At 48.0% G+C, this 19,851-nt stretch overlaps 3 protein-coding genes across 3 annotated transcripts in view; 2 read left to right on the top strand and 1 right to left on the bottom strand.

Annotated features, from left to right (window-relative positions):
* LOC148662378 (uncharacterized) overlaps window positions 1-19,851 on the top strand; it is a 150,736-nt gene that overhangs the window by 16,011 nt on the left and 114,874 nt on the right. Inside the window, exon 5 of the mRNA XM_088633000.1 lies at window positions 1,224-1,339. Coding sequence (XP_088489126.1) covers window positions 1,224-1,339 — 116 coding nt within the window. The remainder of the gene's footprint in view (window positions 1-1,223; window positions 1,340-19,851) is intronic.
* Window positions 14,388-16,348, bottom strand: LOC148662379 (GTPase IMAP family member 9-like). Its single transcript, XM_088632846.1, has 2 exons — window positions 16,327-16,348; window positions 14,388-15,641 (listed from the first exon to the last, which is right to left on the bottom strand). Exons 1-2 carry the CDS (start codon window positions 16,346-16,348, stop codon window positions 14,716-14,718), a joined length of 948 nt encoding a protein of 315 aa, XP_088488972.1. The 3' UTR covers window positions 14,388-14,715.
* LOC148662380 (uncharacterized) overlaps window positions 19,327-19,851 on the top strand; it is a 56,314-nt gene continuing 55,789 nt past the window's right edge. The window contains exon 1 of the mRNA XM_088632847.1: window positions 19,327-19,432. Within this exon, the coding sequence (XP_088488973.1) occupies window positions 19,339-19,432 (94 nt within the window). The 5' untranslated portion in view covers window positions 19,327-19,338. The remainder of the gene's footprint in view (window positions 19,433-19,851) is intronic.

Below are 19,851 nucleotides of genomic sequence, written 5' to 3' on the forward strand. Positions count from 1 at the left end.
CCTCAGAGAGGTGTGTATCTGTAGCTCTTCCTCAGACAGGTGTGACTCTGCTCTTCCTCAGACAGGTGTGTGTCTGTAGCTCTTCCTCAGACAGGTGTGTCTGTAGCTCTTCCTCAGACAGGTGTGACTCTGCTCTTCCTCTGACAGGTGTGTGTGTGTGTAGCTCTTCCTCAGACAGGTGTGTGTGTCTGTAGCTCTTCCTCAGACAGGTGTGTGTCTGTAGCTCTTCCTCAGACAGGTGTGACTCTGCTCTTCCTCTGACAGGTGTGTGTCTGTAGCTCTTCCTCAGGCAGGTGTGTGTCTGTAGCTCTTCCTCAGACAGGTGTGTGTCTGTAGCTCTTCCTCAGACAGGTGTGTGTGTCTGTAGCTCTTCCTCAGAGAGGTGTGTATCTGTAGCTCTTCCTCAGACAGGTGTGACTCTGCTCTTCCTCAGACAGGTGTGTGTCTGTAGCTCTTCCTCAGACAGGTGTGTCTGTAGCTCTTCCTCAGAGAGGTGTGACTCTGCTCTTCCTCTGACAGGTGTGTGTGTGTGTAGCTCTTCCTCAGACAGGTGTGTGTCTGTAGCTCTTCCTCAGACAGGTGTGTCTGTAGCTCTTCCTCAGACAGGTGTGTGTCTATAGCTCTTCTTCAGACAGGTGAGTGTCTATAGCTCTTCCTCAGACAGGTGTGTGTGTCTGTAGCTCTTCCTCAGACAGGTGTGTCTCTGCTCTTCCTCAGACAGGTGTGTGTCTGTAGCTCTTCCTCAGACAGGTGTGTCTGTAGCTCTTCCTCAGACAGGTGTGTGTCTATAGCTCTTCTTCAGACAGGTGTGTGTCTATAGCTCTTCCTCAGACAGGTGTGTGTGTCTGTAGCTCTTCCTCAGACAGGTGTGTCTCTGCTCTTCCTCAGACAGGTGTGTGTCTGTAGCTCTTCCTCAGACAGGTGTGACTCTGCTCTTCCTCAGACAGGTGTAAGTCTATAGCTCTTCCTCAGACAGGTGTGTGTCTGTAGCTCTTCCTCAGACAGGTGTGTGTCTGTAGCTCTTCCTCAGACAGGTGTGTGTCTGTAGCTCTTCCTCAGACAGGTATGTGTCTGTAGCTCTTCCTCTTACAGGTGTGACTCTGCTCAGACTGGCTCTCCCATGAGAGTGTCTCTCTGGAGTCTCTTCCACTCTGCAGGAGAGACGCATGCTCGGTGACCCATCAGGACAGGAGGTGATAGACTCCTCTCTCCTTGTTGAGCAGGTCTGGCTCCCTGGGTGTGATTCCTGACTCTCTGACTGTCAGTCCTGCTGAGAGCCTGGATAAGTACATTGACTGGAGGGGCCTGCAGAGCAGCATCGGAAGAGACATCTGGAAAGGTATTCTGGGATTATCAGATCATCCTTTTCTGTATAATTAAGACTATAATTAAGCTGGTAGTGAGTGGCTTTACCATCGCGGCCTTGGAAATCAGTCCAAGAGAGTCCGAGAGTGTGACACACTCACACACACACACCCTGGACAGGACACCAGTCCATCACAGGACACACACACACACACACACCCTGGACAGGACACCAGTCCATCACAGGAAACACACACACTCACACACCCTGGACAGGACACCAGTCCATCACAGGACACACACTCACACTCACACACACCCTGGACAGGACACCAGTCCATCACAGGACACACACACACTCAAACACACACCCTGGACAGGACACCAGTCCATCACAGGACACACACACACACACCCTGGACAGGACACCAGTCCATCACAGGAAACACACACACTCACACACCCTGGACAGGACACCAGTCCATCACAGGACACACACTCACACTCACACACACCCTGGACAGGACACCAGTCCATCACAGGACACACACACACTCAAACACACACCCTGGACAGGACACCAGTCCATCACAGGACACACAGACACACTCACACCAGGGCTGGTGTTTCCAGAAGCCCATTAACCCACCGCATGTCTGTGGACTGTGGGAGGAAACCCTTAAACACGGGGAGAACATGCAGACTCCTCACAGACAGCACCCCAGGAATTGAACCCAGGGCCCCAGTGCTGCCAGGCAGCAGTGCTGACTACTGACTCCCTAACCCTAACTCTAGGGTCACTTGTCTTTTCAATGCCTCTCGGTTTGTAAGACTGGAGGTAGTGTGACTTCTTGAAATTATGTGGATTATAGAACATTTGGACTAGTGCAGTATTTTCTGAGAGAAACACGTCTCTTTAGGAAACGGGAAGGTAATGTTGAGTGTTTTGCTGTGTATGTGTTGTGAGCACCAGATGGCACAACAGCACATGTAGAGAAGACTCAGATGAAAAATGCATGAGCCAGCGTGTCTCTGGAGAGGTGCAGGTGTGACTGTAAGATTCGTCACTGCTGGAGTTGTCTCTTCCATTGGAAGTCCTTGCCTGTACCTTCCTGTGGAAGTCCTGCAGCACAGTGAACTGTCATGTCCTTGTCCCACAGCAGGTCCAGCCCAGGGTCAAACTGCAGCTCTGACGCTGGTGCTGCTGGGCAGGAGAGGCTCAGGGAAGAGCTCAGCAGGAAACACCATCCTGGGAAGAAAGGAGTTTAAAACCTCCCTCTCCTCCCGGGCTGTGACCACTGAGTGTCAGAGAGCAGAGACGCAGATCCACGGGAGACGAGTGGCTGTGATCGACACTCCAGACTTCTTCGACCAAGCCTGTCCTGACCCCGGGGCTCAGATCCAGCGCTATCTGGCTCTGTCTGCCCCAGGAGCTCACGTCTTCCTCCTGGTGCTCCAGCTGGGCCGATTCTCCCAGGGAGAGAAGATGATCCTGAAACAGATACAGCAGAAGTTCAGCCCGGGAGTCACACGGCACATCGTGGTCCTGTTCACCCACGGCGACGATCTGGAAGGGGTGACAGAAGAGGAATTCCTGAAAAATTCCCAGAAGGACCTCCGAGAGCTGATCAGGGAGTGTGGGGGCAGGTACCAGGTCTTCAACAACAAGACAGCCAGCGCAGGTCACCAACAGGTGCCTCAGCTGCTGGAGAAGATCAACAGGCTGGTGGAGCAGAACAGAAGAGAACACTTCAGCACCGAGCTGCTCTAGATAGATACACCGTCAAGAGAGGGAGATGAGGAGCTGAAGAGGAAATGCGAAGAGCTGTATAAGAGCATGGAACAGGTGATGACCAGAACAGAGGACCAGTGGAGAAGAGCTGAGACGGGGGCTGAGTTCCAGAGGGAGCTGGAGGAGCTGGAGAGGAAACATGAAGAGGAGAAGAGGAAACTCAGGGAAGAGGTGGAGAACCCAGGAGTCTGGGCATTTCTGAAGTCAAAAGGGAAAAAAAAGTGAAACAAGGTCTTGGAAACTGAAGTTAACTTTAGGAGAAACCCTGCAGGTGTGGAAGTGTATTTCCTGATCACTGTTTTCATTAAAAACCTTGCAACTTGTAGCGTTCCTTTCTCTTGTTTGTCCGGTACATAACGCCGAATAAAACAGTGAGATCTTCCATATGATCATAATGGTCGATGTATCTGTCAGAACAATGGAATACAATACTATGCTTATTTTGTATCCAACAAGGCCTGTGTTACAACATCCATGACACGAAATTAGAGAGCATGAGGAGATCAGCAGCTCATACAGTAATCACACTGTGCACAACAATGTATTAAGAATAAGAACACATTTATACAGTGATGACCTGTAAGGACTCCCCAGTGAAGGTGAAGAGATGTGTGGGTCCTGTGCAGATGCAGGAGGAGGTACAGTAGGGGAACAAGCAGGTGAACAATCCGGTACTGTCACGGAGGTCCGAAGGGACGAACCGTGGAGAGGCAGGAGAGCAGAAAAGACTCTCTGTGTAGTGGCGAGATGGGGTTAGCCCAGGCTCAGCTGTTCAGGAATGCCCTATAGAAACCCACGCCCTCAGGCAGCGGACGTGGGGCGACCTGGTGCCAGGCGGGTCTCAGGACATCCGAACGTCAGTGCTGAGCCAAGCACAATCAGTATAGCCCCAGGGAGAGAGACACCGGAAGGACAGAGAAGCACAGGAAACTAGGGACACCGACAGGTACGTCAGGCGAGTCCGCGGTCAAGAGGAGAAAGGTGGTTCGGATTCCAGGAAGTGCCAATAGTGGCCAACAACCCGAAACGAGAGGCGAGGTCCAAAGTCGAAGGGCAAAAGGGCAGTCCAGAATCCAGAAGAGGGACAGAATAATCGCCAGGCAGAGCTCTCAAGGAGCCGGCCAGCAGAGGGCGCTAAAGCCAACAGGCCAACCAGTTTCCCATCCAAAGAGATGATCTCAGGTTAGAGTACACCAGGAAGAGGATGGACAGGACTCTCTGAAGGAAACACGTCTCTGTAGTGAATTAGGAGGTAACCTTAGTGGTCTTACCAATATGAACCCTAGGTGACACGACATGACCTACAACTCTAAACATGCTTTCGTCACCAGCCCGGGCACGAGCCCTTCAGCCCACTGCCCTCAGGCAAGAGACACAAGAGCATACGGACACAGACCACCAGTGTCCTCAATAGCTTCTACCCACAAGCAGGGCGATTGGCCCTGTCCCTCGGAGCACACCTGCACCATCACCCTCTCCCTCATGATGAATTCTTAATTATTGCCCATCTCCAGTCAATGTTTACGTTCAAGCTGTTTACTTGTTGGCTCGTACATTGTCTGCTGTTTGTTTGTCTGTTGTTTTGATGCGCTGTCTGCACTCTGTGTTTTTACACTTGTTTTAACACTCGAGGGACTTTCTGTAGGTAAGAATTCCATCGTACCGGTCACATATGGCAATGAAGTTCAAGATCAAGTTCTTTCAGATAAATCTGTGGGGTTAAGTGTTGATTGTTGGCGCCATTTCAACTGTTTGCTGTTGCCTCTCGGAGGGACGCAGTTTCAGCTTGTCCCCAGGGCAGGTGACCTTCATGGCTTCAGTCTCTGTCGATTGGCAGGAGTCTGCTGGGGAAAGAGGCAGGAGACCAGTGTTCCTGCAGTACGTGTTCTCTGCCCCCAGGTGGCAGTAAAACTCCATTTTAAACCTTTAGGGTTCACCCAGTCCCCACAGTGAATGTCTCCTCTTCCTGTTTCTCTCTTGGAATTGTAAGCTGTCAGCCAAAGAGAAGATTTCTTGCTGAACCTCCGGAAAGGCTGTGGTACTTCCTGGAAATTGTTTTCAACTTCCTGCTCTCTGCCTGAGACAAGTCACACACACACACACACACACACACACACACACACACACACACACACACACCCTGCCAACAACAGGGTTTTACACTATGGGCTCTGACAGGTTTCTGTCCCATACCAACAGATCAGACTTCGAGCCCTGTTTCTCTTTGAGGTGTTGTTGCTGCATTAGTGTGCTGTGGGCCTGTTACCTCTCTGCCTCACTGGTCCTTCCTCTAGAACCTCAGTCTCGGTATTGGGTTGTGGGGTTTTGGATGTGCCTGAAAACAACAGCTGAGCCGAGAGATAGAAGACAGGAAGAAATATCTGAGTGATGTGGAGACACTGTGTCAGGAGTATGAGGAGAAACTGAAGGAGGAGTCTGGAAAGTCACTGCTTGCACTTAAAGACCTGGGAGAAATTTAAAGAATGGATAAAAAGTAGATAATGTGGTGAACATAATTGTGATCAATGTGACCTGAATTTGAAAGTCAATACAATTCTTTGCAATTGAGGTCAAAGGATTCTAAGAAAATCAGACCGGGCTTTGAAATGTTTCATTAATTGTTTAGAACAACAGTGCAGATCTACTGCAGTGAACCATAAAGTTATCCACTCTGAAACGATGAACACATGAAGCGTTTCTTGACATTTGTAAACATTAAAGAAAGAGATCAACAAAACCAAAAGAAAATCCAGTGTACAAATATATTTGTAACGTCTTCCATGAAGTACTGAGAGGAGAAACGGAGCTGGTCCTCTTGATATTGTCACAACTGAGGGGTTCGGAAACTGGTGAAAATCAGGAACCGACCGAGCGGTTAAGTCAATAAGTCAAACAACTATTCATAACCCCCGACTGGAAGTGATTTCTCTACAATCAGACACAACTCTTCACTCTTCACTGGGGTTCGGTGTGGGTCAGCAGAGTCCTGGCTTCACGCGTGTGGAGAGGATACAGGATACAGACGTGACAGCAGCCTCTGATCAGGTCAAAGGTCACGGGTTTCATACAGCAGGCTTGTGGTAGCAGAGCTCGTTCTGAATGTCCATATTAGGAGCTGTTCTTCTCTACATATACTTCCTTGTACCTGACCACTTGATTTCTCAGAAATGAAAATTCACCTTTAGTTTGGTGAACAGGAAGTCTACAAACAGAAAGTATGAAATGTGGCTCGACTTTCTGCGGTTATATCGTTAGCATCAGAAGGTCAGATAAAGTGCTTGCAATGTATTCTCTCATACTGTTGCTGAGTAAGAAGTCATGTCTTGTGACTTCTGTTCATAAAAAAGTCAATGCCAAAATTCATCCTTATTACATTGACAAGAGACAAACTAGACTGCACACAAGAGAAGATACCACACACAAGTTACTCTGTGTACAGTGTTGACAAACAAGGCGTTTCAGGGGCCTAACGTTCTGGTCACCCAGAAACCCCCAGACTTCTTCTACGTTTGAAACTGTTCAATAGTGCCTGCAGAGGCCAGAGAAGAGATGAGCTGCCTTCTGATAAATGTGATACACCCTGCAGTCAGATCTCTCTCTCTGCACCCGGATGGCACAAAATCAACAGGAGCCGATCTCCTATCTCCTGATTCTGAAACTGCACCCCAAGCAGGAAAGACGCCTCTGTAGTCGAGCTCTGTTTGACCCAGGATACCCGAGGTCCCCAGACACACAGAACAGCCAGCTCAGATACTGGCTCCAGTCAGGGGTGGGCTGGATGATCAGGAAACAGGGGCTCCTGCTTCAGGTCCCCACTCCTCTCTCCTCTCTGTTCTCCTCCTCCTCTCCTCCTCCTTGTTCTCTTCTTGTGATCTTATATGGTGTGTTTGTGTACTGTTCACTGACACTCATGAACCCACAGCTTACCTGGGTATACTGGGGAACTCACCTGGGTATACTGGGTAACTTATCTGGGTATACTGAGTATACTGGGTAACTTACCTGGGTATACTCGGTAACTTACAGTACCTGGGTATACTGAGGTCATTTACCTGGGTATACTGGTTAACTTACCCGGGTATACTGGGTAACTCACCTGGGTATACTTGGCATACTGGGTATACTGGGTAACTTACCTGGGTACACTGGGGTAACATACCTGGGTATACTGGGGTAACTTACCTGGGTATACTGGGTGAAGATGAGATTTCTTGCTGAACACTGGAAAGGCTGTGGTATTTCCTGGAAAGTGTTTTCAACTTCCTGCTCTCTGCCTGAGACAAGTCACACACACACACACACACACACACACACACACACACACCCTGCCAACAACAGGGTTTTACACTATGGGCTCTGACAGGTTTCTGTCCCATACCAACAGATCAGACTTCGAGCCCTGTTTCTCTTTGAGGTGTTGTTGCTGCATTAGTGTGCTGTGGGCCTGTTACCTCTCTGCCTCACTGGTCCTTCCTCTAGAACCTCAGTCTCGGTATTGGGTTGTGGGGTTTTGGATGTGCCTGAAAACAACAGCTGAGCCGAGAGATAGAAGACAGGAAGAAATATCTGAGTGATGTGGAGACACTGTGTCAGGAGTATGAGGAGAAACTGCAGGAGGAGTCTGGAAAGTCACTGCTTGCACTTAAAGACCTGGGAGAAATTTAAAGAATGGATAAAAAGTAGATAATGTGGTGAACATAATTGTGATCAATGTGACCTGAATTTGAAAGTCAATACAATTCTTTGCAATTGAGGTCAAAGGATTCTAAGAAAATCAGACCGGGCTTTGAAAAGTTTCATTAATTGTTTAGAACAACAGTGCAGATCCACTGCAGTGAACCATAAAGTTATCCACTCTGAAACAATGAACACATGAAGCGTTTCTTGACATTTGTAAACATTAAAGAAAGAGATCAACAAAACCAGAAAGAAAATCCAGTGTACAAATATATTTGTAACGTCTTCCATGAAGTACTGAGAGGAGAAACGGAGCTGGTCCTCTTGATATTGTCACCACTGAGGGGTTCGGAAACTGGTGAAAATCAGGAACCGACCGAGCGGTTAAGTCAATAAGTCAAACAACTATTCATAACCCCCGACTGGAAGTGATTTCTCTACAATCAGACACAACTCTTCACTCTTCACTGGGGTTCGGTGTGGGTCAGCAGAGTCCTGGCTTCACGCGTGTGGAGAGGATACAGGATACAGACGTGACAGCAGCCTCTGATCAGGTCAAAGGTCACGGGTTTCATACAGCAGGCTTGTGGTAGCAGAGCTCGTTCTGAATGTCCATATTAGGAGCTGTTTCTCTCTACAGATACTTCCTTGTACCTGACCACCTGATTTCTCAGAAATGAAAATTCACCTTTAGTTTGGTGAACAGGAAGTCTAGAAACAGAAAGTATGAAATGTGGCTCGACTTTCTGCGGTTATATCGTTAGCATCAGAAGGTCAGATAAACTGCTTGCAATTTCATATTGTTGCTAATAAGAAGGCATGTCTTGAGACTTCTGTACATAAAAAAGTCAATGCCAAAATTCTTCCTCATTACATTGACAAGAGACAAACTAGACTGCACACAAGAAAAGATACCACACACAAGTTACTCTGTGTACAGTGTTGACAAACAAGGCGTTTCAGGGGCCTAACGTTCTGGTCACCCAGAAACCCCCAGACTTCTTCTACGTTTGAAACTGTTCAATAGTGCCTGCAGAGGCCAGAGAAGAGATGAGCTGCCTTCTGATAAATGTGATACACCCTGCAGTCAGATCTCTCTCTCTGCACCCGGATGGCACAAAATCAACAGGAGCCGATCTCCTATCTCCTGATTCTAAAACTGCACCCCAAGCAGGAAAGACGTCTCTGTAGTCGAGGTCTGTTTGACCCAGGATACCCGAGGTCCCCAGACACACAGAACAGCCAGCTCAGATACTGGCTCCAGTCAGGGGTGGGCTGGATGATCAGGAAACAGGGGCTCCTGCTTCAGGTCCCCACTCCTCTCTCCTCTCTGTTCTCCTCCTCCTCTCCTCCTCCTTGTTCTCTTCTTGTGATCTTATATGGTGTGTTTGTGTACTGTTCACTGACACTCATGAACCCACAGCTTACCTGGGTATACTGGGTAACTCACCTGGGTATACTGGGTATACTGGGTAACTCACCTGGGTATACTGAGTAACTTACCTGGGTATACTGGGTATACTGGGTAACTCACCTGGGTATACTTGGCATACTGGGTATACTGGGTAACTTACCTGGGTACACTGGGGTAACATACCTGGGTATACTGGGGTAACTTACCTGGGTATACTGGGTGAAGATGAGATTTCTTGCTGAACACTGGAAAGGCTGTGGTATTTCCTGGAAAGTGTTTTCAACTTCCTGCTCTCTGCCTGAGACAAGTCACACACACACACACACACACACACACACACACACACACACACCCTGCCAACAACAGGGTTTTACACTATGGGCTCTGACAGGTTTCTGTCCCATACCAACAGATCAGACTTCGAGCCCTGTTTCTCTTTGAGGTGTTGTTGCTGCATTAGTGTGCTGTGGGCCTGTTACCTCTCTGCCTCACTGGTCCTTCCTCTAGAACCTCAGTCTCGGTATTGGGTTGTGGGGTTTTGGATGTGCCTGAAAACAACAGCTGAGCCGAGAGATAGAAGACAGGAAGAAATATCTGAGTGATGTGGAGACACTGTGTCAGGAGTATGAGGAGAAACTGCAGGAGGAGTCTGGAAAGTCACTGCTTGCACTTAAAGACCTGGGAGAAATTTAAAGAATGGATAAAAAGTAGATAATGTGGTGAACATAATTGTGATCAATGTGACCTGAATTTGAAAGTCAATACAATTCTTTGCAATTGAGGTCAAAGGATTCTAAGAAAATCAGACCGGGCTTTGAAAAGTTTCATTAATTGTTTAGAACAACAGTGCAGATCCACTGCAGTGAACCATAAAGTTATCCACTCTGAAACAATGAACACATGAAGCGTTTCTTGACATTTGTAAACATTAAAGAAAGAGATCAACAAAACCAGAAAGAAAATCCAGTGTACAAATATATTTGTAACGTCTTCCATGAAGTACTGAGAGGAGAAACGGAGCTGGTCCTCTTGATATTGTCACCACTGAGGGGTTCGGAAACTGGTGAAAATCAGGAACCGACCGAGCGGTTAAGTCAATAAGTCAAACAACTATTCATAACCCCCGACTGGAAGTGATTTCTCTACAATCAGACACAACTCTTCACTCTTCACTGGGGTTCGGTGTGGGTCAGCAGAGTCCTGGCTTCACGCGTGTGGAGAGGATACAGGATACAGACGTGACAGCAGCCTCTGATCAGGTCAAAGGTCACGGGTTTCATACAGCAGGCTTGTGGTAGCAGAGCTCGTTCTGAATGTCCATATTAGGAGCTGTTTCTCTCTACAGATACTTCCTTGTACCTGACCACCTGATTTCTCAGAAATGAAAATTCACCTTTAGTTTGGTGAACAGGAAGTCTAGAAACAGAAAGTATGAAATGTGGCTCGACTTTCTGCGGTTATATCGTTAGCATCAGAAGGTCAGATAAACTGCTTGCAATTTCATATTGTTGCTAATAAGAAGGCATGTCTTGAGACTTCTGTACATAAAAAAGTCAATGCCAAAATTCTTCCTCATTACATTGACAAGAGACAAACTAGACTGCACACAAGAAAAGATACCACACACAAGTTACTCTGTGTACAGTGTTGACAAACAAGGCGTTTCGGGGCCTAACGTTCTGGTCACCCAGAAACCCCCAGACTTCTTCTACGTTTGAAACTGTTCAATAGTGCCTGCAGAGGCCAGAGAAGAGATGAGCTGCCTTCTGATAAATGTGATACACCCTGCAGTCAGATCTCTCTCTCTGCACCCGGATGGCACAAAATCAACAGGAGCCGATCTCCTATCTCCCGATTCTAAAACTGCACCCCAAGCAGGAAAGACGTCTCTGTAGTCGAGGTCTGTTTGACCCAGGATACCCGAGGTCCCCAGACACACAGAACAGCCAGCTCAGATACTGGCTCCAGTCAGGGGTGGGCTGGATGATCAGGAAACAGGGGCTCCTGCTTCAGGTCCCCACTCCTCTCTCCTCTCTGTTCTCCTCCTCCTCTCCTCCTCCTTGTTCTCTTCTTGTGATCTTATATGGTGTGTTTGTGTACTGTTCACTGGCACTCATGATCCCACAGCTTACCTGGGTATACTGGGTAACTCACCTGGGTATACTGGGTATACTGGGTAACTTACCTGGGTATACTGGGTGAAAGATGAGATTTCTTGCTGAACACTGGAAAGGCTGTGGTATTTCCTGGAAAGTGTTTTCAACTTCCTGCTCTCTGCCTGAGACAAGTCACACACACACACACACACACACACACACACACACACACACACACACACACACACACACAGACACACACACACACACCCTGCCAACAACAGGGTTTTACACTATGGGCTCTGACAGGTTTCTGTCCCATACCAACAGATCAGACTTCGAGCCCTGTTTCTCTTTGAGGTGTTGTTGCTGCATTAGTGTGCTGTGGGCCTGTTACCTCTCTGCCTCACTGGTCCTTCCTCTAGAACCTCAGTCTCGGTATTGGGTTGTGGGGTTTTGGATGTGCCTGAAAACAACAGCTGAGCCGAGAGATAGAAGACAGGAAGAAATATCTGAGTGATGTGGAGACACTGTGTCAGGAGTATGAGGAGAAACTGAAGGAGGAGTCTGGAAAGTCACTGCTTGCACTTAAAGACCTGGGAGAAATTTAAAGAATGGATAAAAAGTAGATAATGTGGTGAACATAATTGTGATCAACGTGACCTGTATTTGAAAGTCAATACAATTCTTTGCAATTGAGGTCAAAGGATTCTAAGAAAATCAGACCGGGCTTTGAAACGTTTCATTAATTGTTTAGAACAACAGTGCAGATCCACTGCAGTGAACCATAAAGTTATCCACTCTGAAACGATGAACACATGAAGCGTTTCTTGACATTTGTAAACATTAAAGAAAGAGATCAACAAAACCAGAAAGAAAATCCAGTGTACAAATATATTTGTAACGTCTTCCATGAAGTACTGAGAGGAGAAACGGAGCTGGTCCTCTTGATATTGTCACAACTGAGGGGTTCGGAAACTGGTGAAAATCAGGAACCGACCGAGCGGTTAAGTCAATAAGTCAAACAACTATTCATAACCCCCGACTGGAAGTGATTTCTCTACAATCAGACACAACTCTTCACTCTTCACTGGGGTTCGGTGTGGGTCAGCAGAGTCCTGGCTTCACGCGTGTGGAGAGGATACAGGATACAGACGTGACAGCAGCCTCTGATCAGGTCAAAGGTCACGGGTTTCATACAGCAGGCTGGTGGTAGCAGAGCTCGTTCTAAATGTCCATATTAGGAGCTGTTTCTCTCTACAGATACTTCCTTGTACCTGACCACTTGATTTCTCAGAAATGAAAATTCACCTTTAGTTTGGTGAACAGGAAGTCTACAAACAGAAAGTATGAAATGTGTCTCGACTTTCTGCGGTTATATCGTTAGCATCAGAAGGTCAGATAAACTGCTTGCAATGTATTCTCTCATACTGTTGCTGAGTAAGAAGTCATGTCTTGTGACTTCTGTACATAAAAAAGTCAATGCCAAAATTCATCTTTATTACATTGACAAGAGACAAACTAGACTGCACACAAGAAAAGATACCACACACAAGTTACTCTGTGTACAGTGTTGACAAACAAGGCGTTTCAGGGGCCTAACGTTCTGGTCACCCAGAAACCCCCCCAGACTGTTAGTAAGTTTGAAATTCTTCAATAATGCCTGCAGAGGCCAGAGAAGAGATGAGCTGCCTTCTGATAAATGTGACACAGCCTGCAGTCAGATCTCTCTCTCTGCACCCGGATGGCACAAAATCAACAGGAGCCGATCTCCTATCTCCTGATTCTGAAACTGCACCCCAAGCAGGAAAGACGCCTCTGTAGTCGAGGTCTGTTTGACCCAGGATACTCGAGGTCCCCAGACACACAGAACAGCCATCTCAGATACTGGCTCCAGTCAGGGGTGGGCTGGATGATCAGGTAACAGGGGCGAGTTTTTGGCATTTTTCATAAAGAAGCTTTTGATATGGTGCCAAATAAGACCGTATTCCCTCAAGAGAGAAGACAGAAGAGGAAAGCTCTTGTGGTGCTGCATCATGGACTTCCTCTTGTGCACCAGCACAAGCCTCAAGACTCCTCTAGCATTGCCACCCAGCATCACTGCCAAACGAGCCTTTGCAGCCCTGAAGCCTGGAGCTGCTGCTTCATTCTTAGAAACATAGGTTCTTGATGGCATTCGGAGCAGATCCCTCAAGCTGGACCTACTGAAGACAACCTCTCAGCGCAGCTCCTGCCTGACAACATGTGATGTCAGAGCGATGGTGGTGTGTGATTGGTGGAGACGGGGGAGGGACTGGGTCAGAGTTCACAGCTGCTCCTTCTCTTTCACTTTCACTGGTGTCACTGGTCCTGTCAGACTGCGTCTGCACCTGAAGGTGCTGACAGATACTGTACACTATTAACCTAGACCGACAAATCCATTTTCTTATGGAACTGCAGAGATGTTTATTTAAATTAATATCTCCGGAGTTCATCAAGTGCACTGTACTGTACTCTCTCACATCAGCAGCACTGATGTTTAATGATTTACAAAAATGTTTTGGTAACTTCTTTCATTGTGCTGTAGCTTCTGTCTATCAAGGCCACCTGGATTATCCACCATCTCAGTCCAAGATCTCTTACGAAACCTGTCCATTTAGTCCAAGAAGGCCAGCACTGAGCACACGCCTGTGACTGGTTTGGCAGTATAACGACCTGGACTGGTGGCCACTGCTCCATCTTGTCCACCTGCTGGACGCCCCTGTTCCAGGAACTGCCTTTCCTCTTTCCATGAGTGAGAACATCAGCCGAGATTTGAATTTTCCTTCTTATCAGTGTGCCTCAAGTGTGATCTTCATTTACTAATGTTATGAAGTCAAGTGTTCTTGTATAAAGGTGCCTGCACCAGGATACCCAACACAGGGCCGTTGCAGTCATAGACTACTGTCATATAATAAAGTAGTGGATACACCATTTGCTGCGTCTCATCCTAAGTGGGTTTGGGTGGGTTACCTGTACAAGGTATAGTCAGCTCTTGGGCTAAATGTCATTTCTATCAGAAACTGAGATGTTGAGCCCAGAGATTACGCTGGTTAAGGGTTGTAGAAATCACTCAACTATCAGGTTCTTGAGCAGAGCAGGAAAGCAGATCTTTATTGTATGCAAACAGGAGCACAGTACAGAATACGGTTCTGAATGGGGCTCAGACTCAATACAGCAGTGTTTCCCTTTTTCTACAGTGAGAGTCACACGAATTAAGTCACTAGAGAAAGCCAGCAAACCATTTATTTTGGATTTTCAATGATGCAAAGAGTATTACTAAACCATAAAACCAATAGAAAATAGGACAGGAAGGACAGTTTAAACTTATTGATAATCTTAAAATCATGAAAGTAGAATTGGCCTTATTAAACATTTGCTGTAGGTGCTCTCAAATCGTTACTCTTGAACTATTAATGTTTTTTTCTGAACAGACATTTAAGCTTCTTCCAGCTAGTTTGCAGGGCTTTGGTGAAGCTGAAGTTGTACTGTGAGTTTTCAGCCTCCTCCCTGATCTTCTTCAGCTCTTCCTGGTGTTTCTTCTTGAGCTCCTCTGTTCTCTCCTGGTGGGCTCTCTCCAGCTCAGCCCTCATGGCCTCCTGCTCCGTGTTCATCAGCTCCAGCTTCTTCTGTGTCTCCAGGATCTGCAGCTCTTGCCTGTGTTCCAGGCTGCGTTTCCTCTTCATCTCCTCCTCCTTCTCCCGGATCTTCCTCTCGGCCTCCTCATACATCTCCTGGGTGTAGCACTTACCCCCGTTGGCCGCCACCATGCGGTCGATCATGGTCAGCAGCTCCCTCACCTGGGTGCGATTCTCCATGTCTTTGTTGTTGAAGACGTGGTACCTGCTGCCACACTTCTGGATCACATCCCGGAGGTCTTGATGGGAATTCTCCACGTAGTCGTCAATGGTTTCATCTTCCAGATCGTCCCCCCTGGTGAAGAGGACGATGGTGTAAGAGTTGGCCCTTTCTCCAAAGAGCTCCTGCAGGGCCTCCACAGCGTTCTTCTCCTCCTCGGTGAAGCGGCCCAGCTGGATGACCAGCAGGAAGGCGTGGGGTCCCGGGCAGGAGACCTGGACACACCTCAAGATCTCAGGAATTATACGTTCATCGGGGTCGTCAGTGTCAAAGATGCCTGGAGCGTCGATCACAGCGACACGTCTCCGGTTGATCTCTGTGGACTGTTTCTCACAGCACTTTGTCACCGATGTGGCGTTGAGGGCAGATTTAAACTCCTTCCTGCCCAGAATGGTGTTTCCGACGGCGCTCTTCCCCACTCCTGTTTTCCCAATGAGGACGATCCGCCTCTCCTGCAGCTGGTCTGAAAAGGAAAGAATTGCTTTTGAAATGGCACTCCTGAGTCAATTTCAGGTTTTCTACAGGAAGTAGAGAATCACTGGCATAAATCAGATGAAGCTCCGTTCCCTTTCAGGCTCTAGAGGACGTCAACAGCATTAGAGAATGTGTGGCACAGGAGGAGGCAGGAATAGGACCAGGCATAGACTGAGAGATCACTCAGTTACAGGTTCACTTTTGAAAAGTGTAAAAGAATTGTCTGATTTCCTGAAATAGCAATTGTCCTGACCTCTTTATTGGTGTTAAGTTATGATGAATTCTAGCTTTGGTCCAAAAGAAAGGGAAAATAAAGTTTATATTTGGATTGATTAGATTAGACAGGATTGATTGATTAGATTAGACATTTATTCCTATAACATGTATTTATCATTTGTGGCTCTATGGTTCATTTTGCACACCCTGTAAAGATAAACAGGACAGATGACCAATGTGGACAAATGAATCCTTTGTTCAGACAATCTGGTCATCAAAAATAGAACAAGTAGTGCCAGTATCTCACCGTTCTTTTGTTTTCTGTTTTATAGGCATTTTGCACACAAGTACGAGGCTAATTAATGATTAATGTTAAAGAATTAAAATCCTTCTTCTCCAAGCCAGCAGGCTCTACAGCCGACTACGGAGTCTTAAGGATCTGTAATCAAACTAACTGCGATCAAAAAGCCACTCACCTCCCGCTGTGCTCTGAGACATCGTGCTGCGTCACCTGAGGAGCTACTCCTGCGCGGATGACAGATCTTTTATGAGGCGCTTCTGGGTGTGTCTTCCTGATGATCCGCCCACAGCTGAAGAGAGCTCTTTAAGTCTGCTAGCAGGAACACTTTGCTTCTTACTGCTGCTGCCAGAGAGAGTCGAAGAGCCTCCTGCCTCAACCTCAACCTCAACCTCAACCTCACGGGCTCTCGGTGAGTTGAACACGGAGAGAGATGACACACAGCACATAGATGCACACTGACAGACACTGTTTCAGAGCAGAGACGTTTTTTAGACGATTATACCTCTTCTCAAAATGACAAATGTTTCATATCGTTGATGTTATTATACTCAGCAATCTGCCACACCTACCAATTAATAATCTGATTTGTCTCTTTGCTTTTCTGCTCTCTGAGAAAGACAGCAAGCATGTCTGTTAGAATAAGGGGACGTGTGGTCAAGCCATAGGCTTGGTCCATTGCACCAACATGAACAGAGATAAGAGATGAAACGTTCTGACGTAGAAGCAGCAGGGTGAGGCAAGAATTGCAGCCACAGTGCGACAGTTCGGAATCCATGTTAATGAAACACGCTGTAACAGTGTGGGACGTCTGGCTGCCTTTTCACCGGCGGGGGATCGATACCTCTGTTCGAGGCACAGAGCCGGTGCATAGTCACCCCGAGTTGTGTTCCTTCAGCCTGGAAGAAATAATAAATGGCGAGAGTACAGGGGAGTGTAGAGATTTCTCTAGAGAAGGAAAAGGCTTATGCACCCTTTCAGCTGGTACCCTGGCTCTGAGACGAACCCAAGGTGTTTGTGTTCCAATGTAATATAGGGCTTCTCACGATGAATTAGCTAGCGAGGGACAGTTAGAGGGCCCCCTAGTGGTGCGCAGGGGAATCCCTTCCCACTGCCACAATGGAGAATTAGCGATAAGTCTGTGAAGCTGATCTGTGATAACGACTTGAGACAGCAGTGCAATCAGTGATATTACTGAATTAATTACTAATTACTCCACTCGCGAGCATGCTAACACACATACCTGTTCAGTTTTGCAAAGGGGTAAAGTTGCAGTCCTTCTCCACACAGAGAACAAATACGGACTGAGATGAATCCACAGGGTGTTATTGGACACTGCACGTCCAGACAGCTACACACTTCCCTAAATAAGGTGTCCTTGTCCACAATCTGGGGACAAATACAGCTCTTGACCTTCCCCTGTATGTAAGAGACTAATAGACACACTGTATTCACAATTTCTAAAAAGACATCATTTTTATGTTCTGAACTCGGAACAAGTCTACAAAAATGTACAATGCCTCTATTCTGAATGTGTTACGATGATACAGTCTGTTCACTCTTTCGTCTCATAACTGGATCAGTCAGTGGGACATCTGGAGGTGCTGTTGGGCAGGAGCAGCACCGCAAATTAGCTCAGCAGCTCTAGGGATCTGTATGTGGGAGAGGGACAGACTCGCAGGCTTCCTTAACACACTTCTGCTCTCTGATCCACCAGTCCATTCACCCATTTCTCCCAGTTCAGGGTCGCAGGGCAGCTGGAACCTATCCCACCAAGCAATGGACAAAAGATGGGGTTCATCCTGGACAGGACACCAGTTCATCACAGGTGAGACACACTCACACACCCTGGACAGGACACCAGTCCATCAAAGGTCAGACACACACACACACACACACTCATACACCCTGGACAGGACTCCAGTCCAGCACAGGACACACACACTCACACACACCCTGGAGAGGACACCAGTCCATCACGGGACACACACACTGACCCAAACACACACTCACTAAAACCGGGCCAGTTCTCCCAGAAGGCCTTTAACCCACAACATGTCTGTGGACTGTGGGAGGAAACCTTCACAAACACGAGGAGAACATGCAGACTCCACACAGACAGCACCCCAGGAAGTGAACCCAGGGCCCCAGTGCTGCCAGGCAGCAGTGCTGACTACTGATCCCTAACCCTAACTCTAGGGTCACTTGTCTTTTTAACACCTCTCGGTTTGTAAGACTGGAGGTAGTGTGACTTCCTGAAATGATTTGGATTACAGAACATTTGGACTAGTGCAGTATTTTCTGAGAGAAACACGTCTCTTTAGGAAACGGGAAGGTAATGTTGAGTGTTGTGCTGTGTATGTGTTGTGAGCACTAGATGGCACAACAGGACATGTAGAGAAGACTCAGATGAAAAATGCATGAGCCAGCGTGTCTCTGGAGAGGTGCAGGTGTGACTGTAAGATTTGTCACTGCTGGAGTTGTCTCTTCCATTGGAAGTCCTTGCCTGTACCTTCCTGTGGAAGTCCTGCAGCACAGTGAACTGTCATGTCCTTGTCCCACAGCAGGTCCAGCCCAGGGGCAAACTGCAGCTCTGACGCTGGTGCTGCTGGGCAGGAGAGGCTCAGGGAAGAGCTCAGCAGGAAACACCATCCTGGGAAGAAAGGAGTTTAAAACCTCCCTCTCCTCCCGGGCTGTGACCACTGAGTGTCAGAGAGGAGAGAAGCAGATCCACGGGAGACCAGTGGCTGTGATCGACACTCCAGACTTCTTCGACCAAGCCTGTCCTGACCCCGGGGCTCAGATCCAGCGCTGTCTGGATCTGTCTGCCCCAGGAGCTCACGTCTTCCTCCTGGTGCTCCAGCTGGGCCGATTCTCCCAGGGAGAGAAGAAGATCCTGACACAGATGCAGCAGAAGTTCGGCCCGGGAGTCACACGGCACATCGTGGTTCTGTTCACCCACGGCGACGACCTGGAAGGGGTGACAGAAGAGGAATTCCTGAAGAATTCCCAGAAGGACCTCCGAGAGCTGATCAGGGAGTGTGGGGGCAGGTACCAGGTCTTCAACAACAAGACAGCCAGCGCAGGTCACCCACAGGTGCCTCAGCTGCTGCAGAAGATCAACAGGCTGGTGGCGCAGAACAGAGGAGAGTTGTACCCCCTGACAGCCCTGGAGTCCCAGGCAGAGGGAATGGAGCTGGGAATGACGCAGGAAGACATCAGGAAGCAGGCGGAGGAACTGCAGCGCTGGAACAGGCAGAAGAAATCAAACTCCAGCTCCGGAGGTAAGTCAGCATGTTTCAGAACGCGTCTTCAACAAGCGCCGCTCTGAGCACACTCAGCTGTTTCTGTCTTGCCTGTAATTCTCCAGTGGCTCTCTGGTCAACTGGTTTTCCCAAGCCACCTGCTCACGGCTCTTAAACATTCAGCGAGACACAGGTGTGTCAGGGAACACGCATCTGCCTCTCCACCTGTCTGCTGCTACACAGCATTGTTTTCACTCCTCCTCTTCCTCTGTCCCAGTGATGGAGAGAAGGATGTCACTGGTGTTCACTGATTTCCATAAACTGGGAACATCTGACATTGCGCACACCACAGCGCATTGGCTCAGCAGCTCTGAGCTGCGCAGAGCTCTAGGGATCTGTATGTGGGAGAGGGACGGACTCGCAGGCTTCCTTAACACACTTCTGCTCTCTGATCCACC

Source organism: Lepisosteus platostomus, chromosome 5 (genome assembly GCF_059453375.1).
Source record: "Lepisosteus platostomus isolate fLepPlt1 chromosome 5, fLepPlt1.hap1, whole genome shotgun sequence".
Classification (NCBI taxonomy): domain Eukaryota; kingdom Metazoa; phylum Chordata; class Actinopteri; order Semionotiformes; family Lepisosteidae; genus Lepisosteus; species Lepisosteus platostomus.

What these genes read in the sequence shown, in the direction of transcription:
- LOC148662379 (XM_088632846.1), bottom strand. Translation starts at nt 16,348, where the DNA reads ATGTCTCAGAGCACAGCGGGAG. An exon ending in GTCTCAGAGCACAGCGGGAG is followed by an intron (nt 15,642 to 16,326) that starts GTGAGTGGCTTT and finishes CCATTTCAAAAG; the next exon opens with CAATTCTTTCCTTTTCAGAC.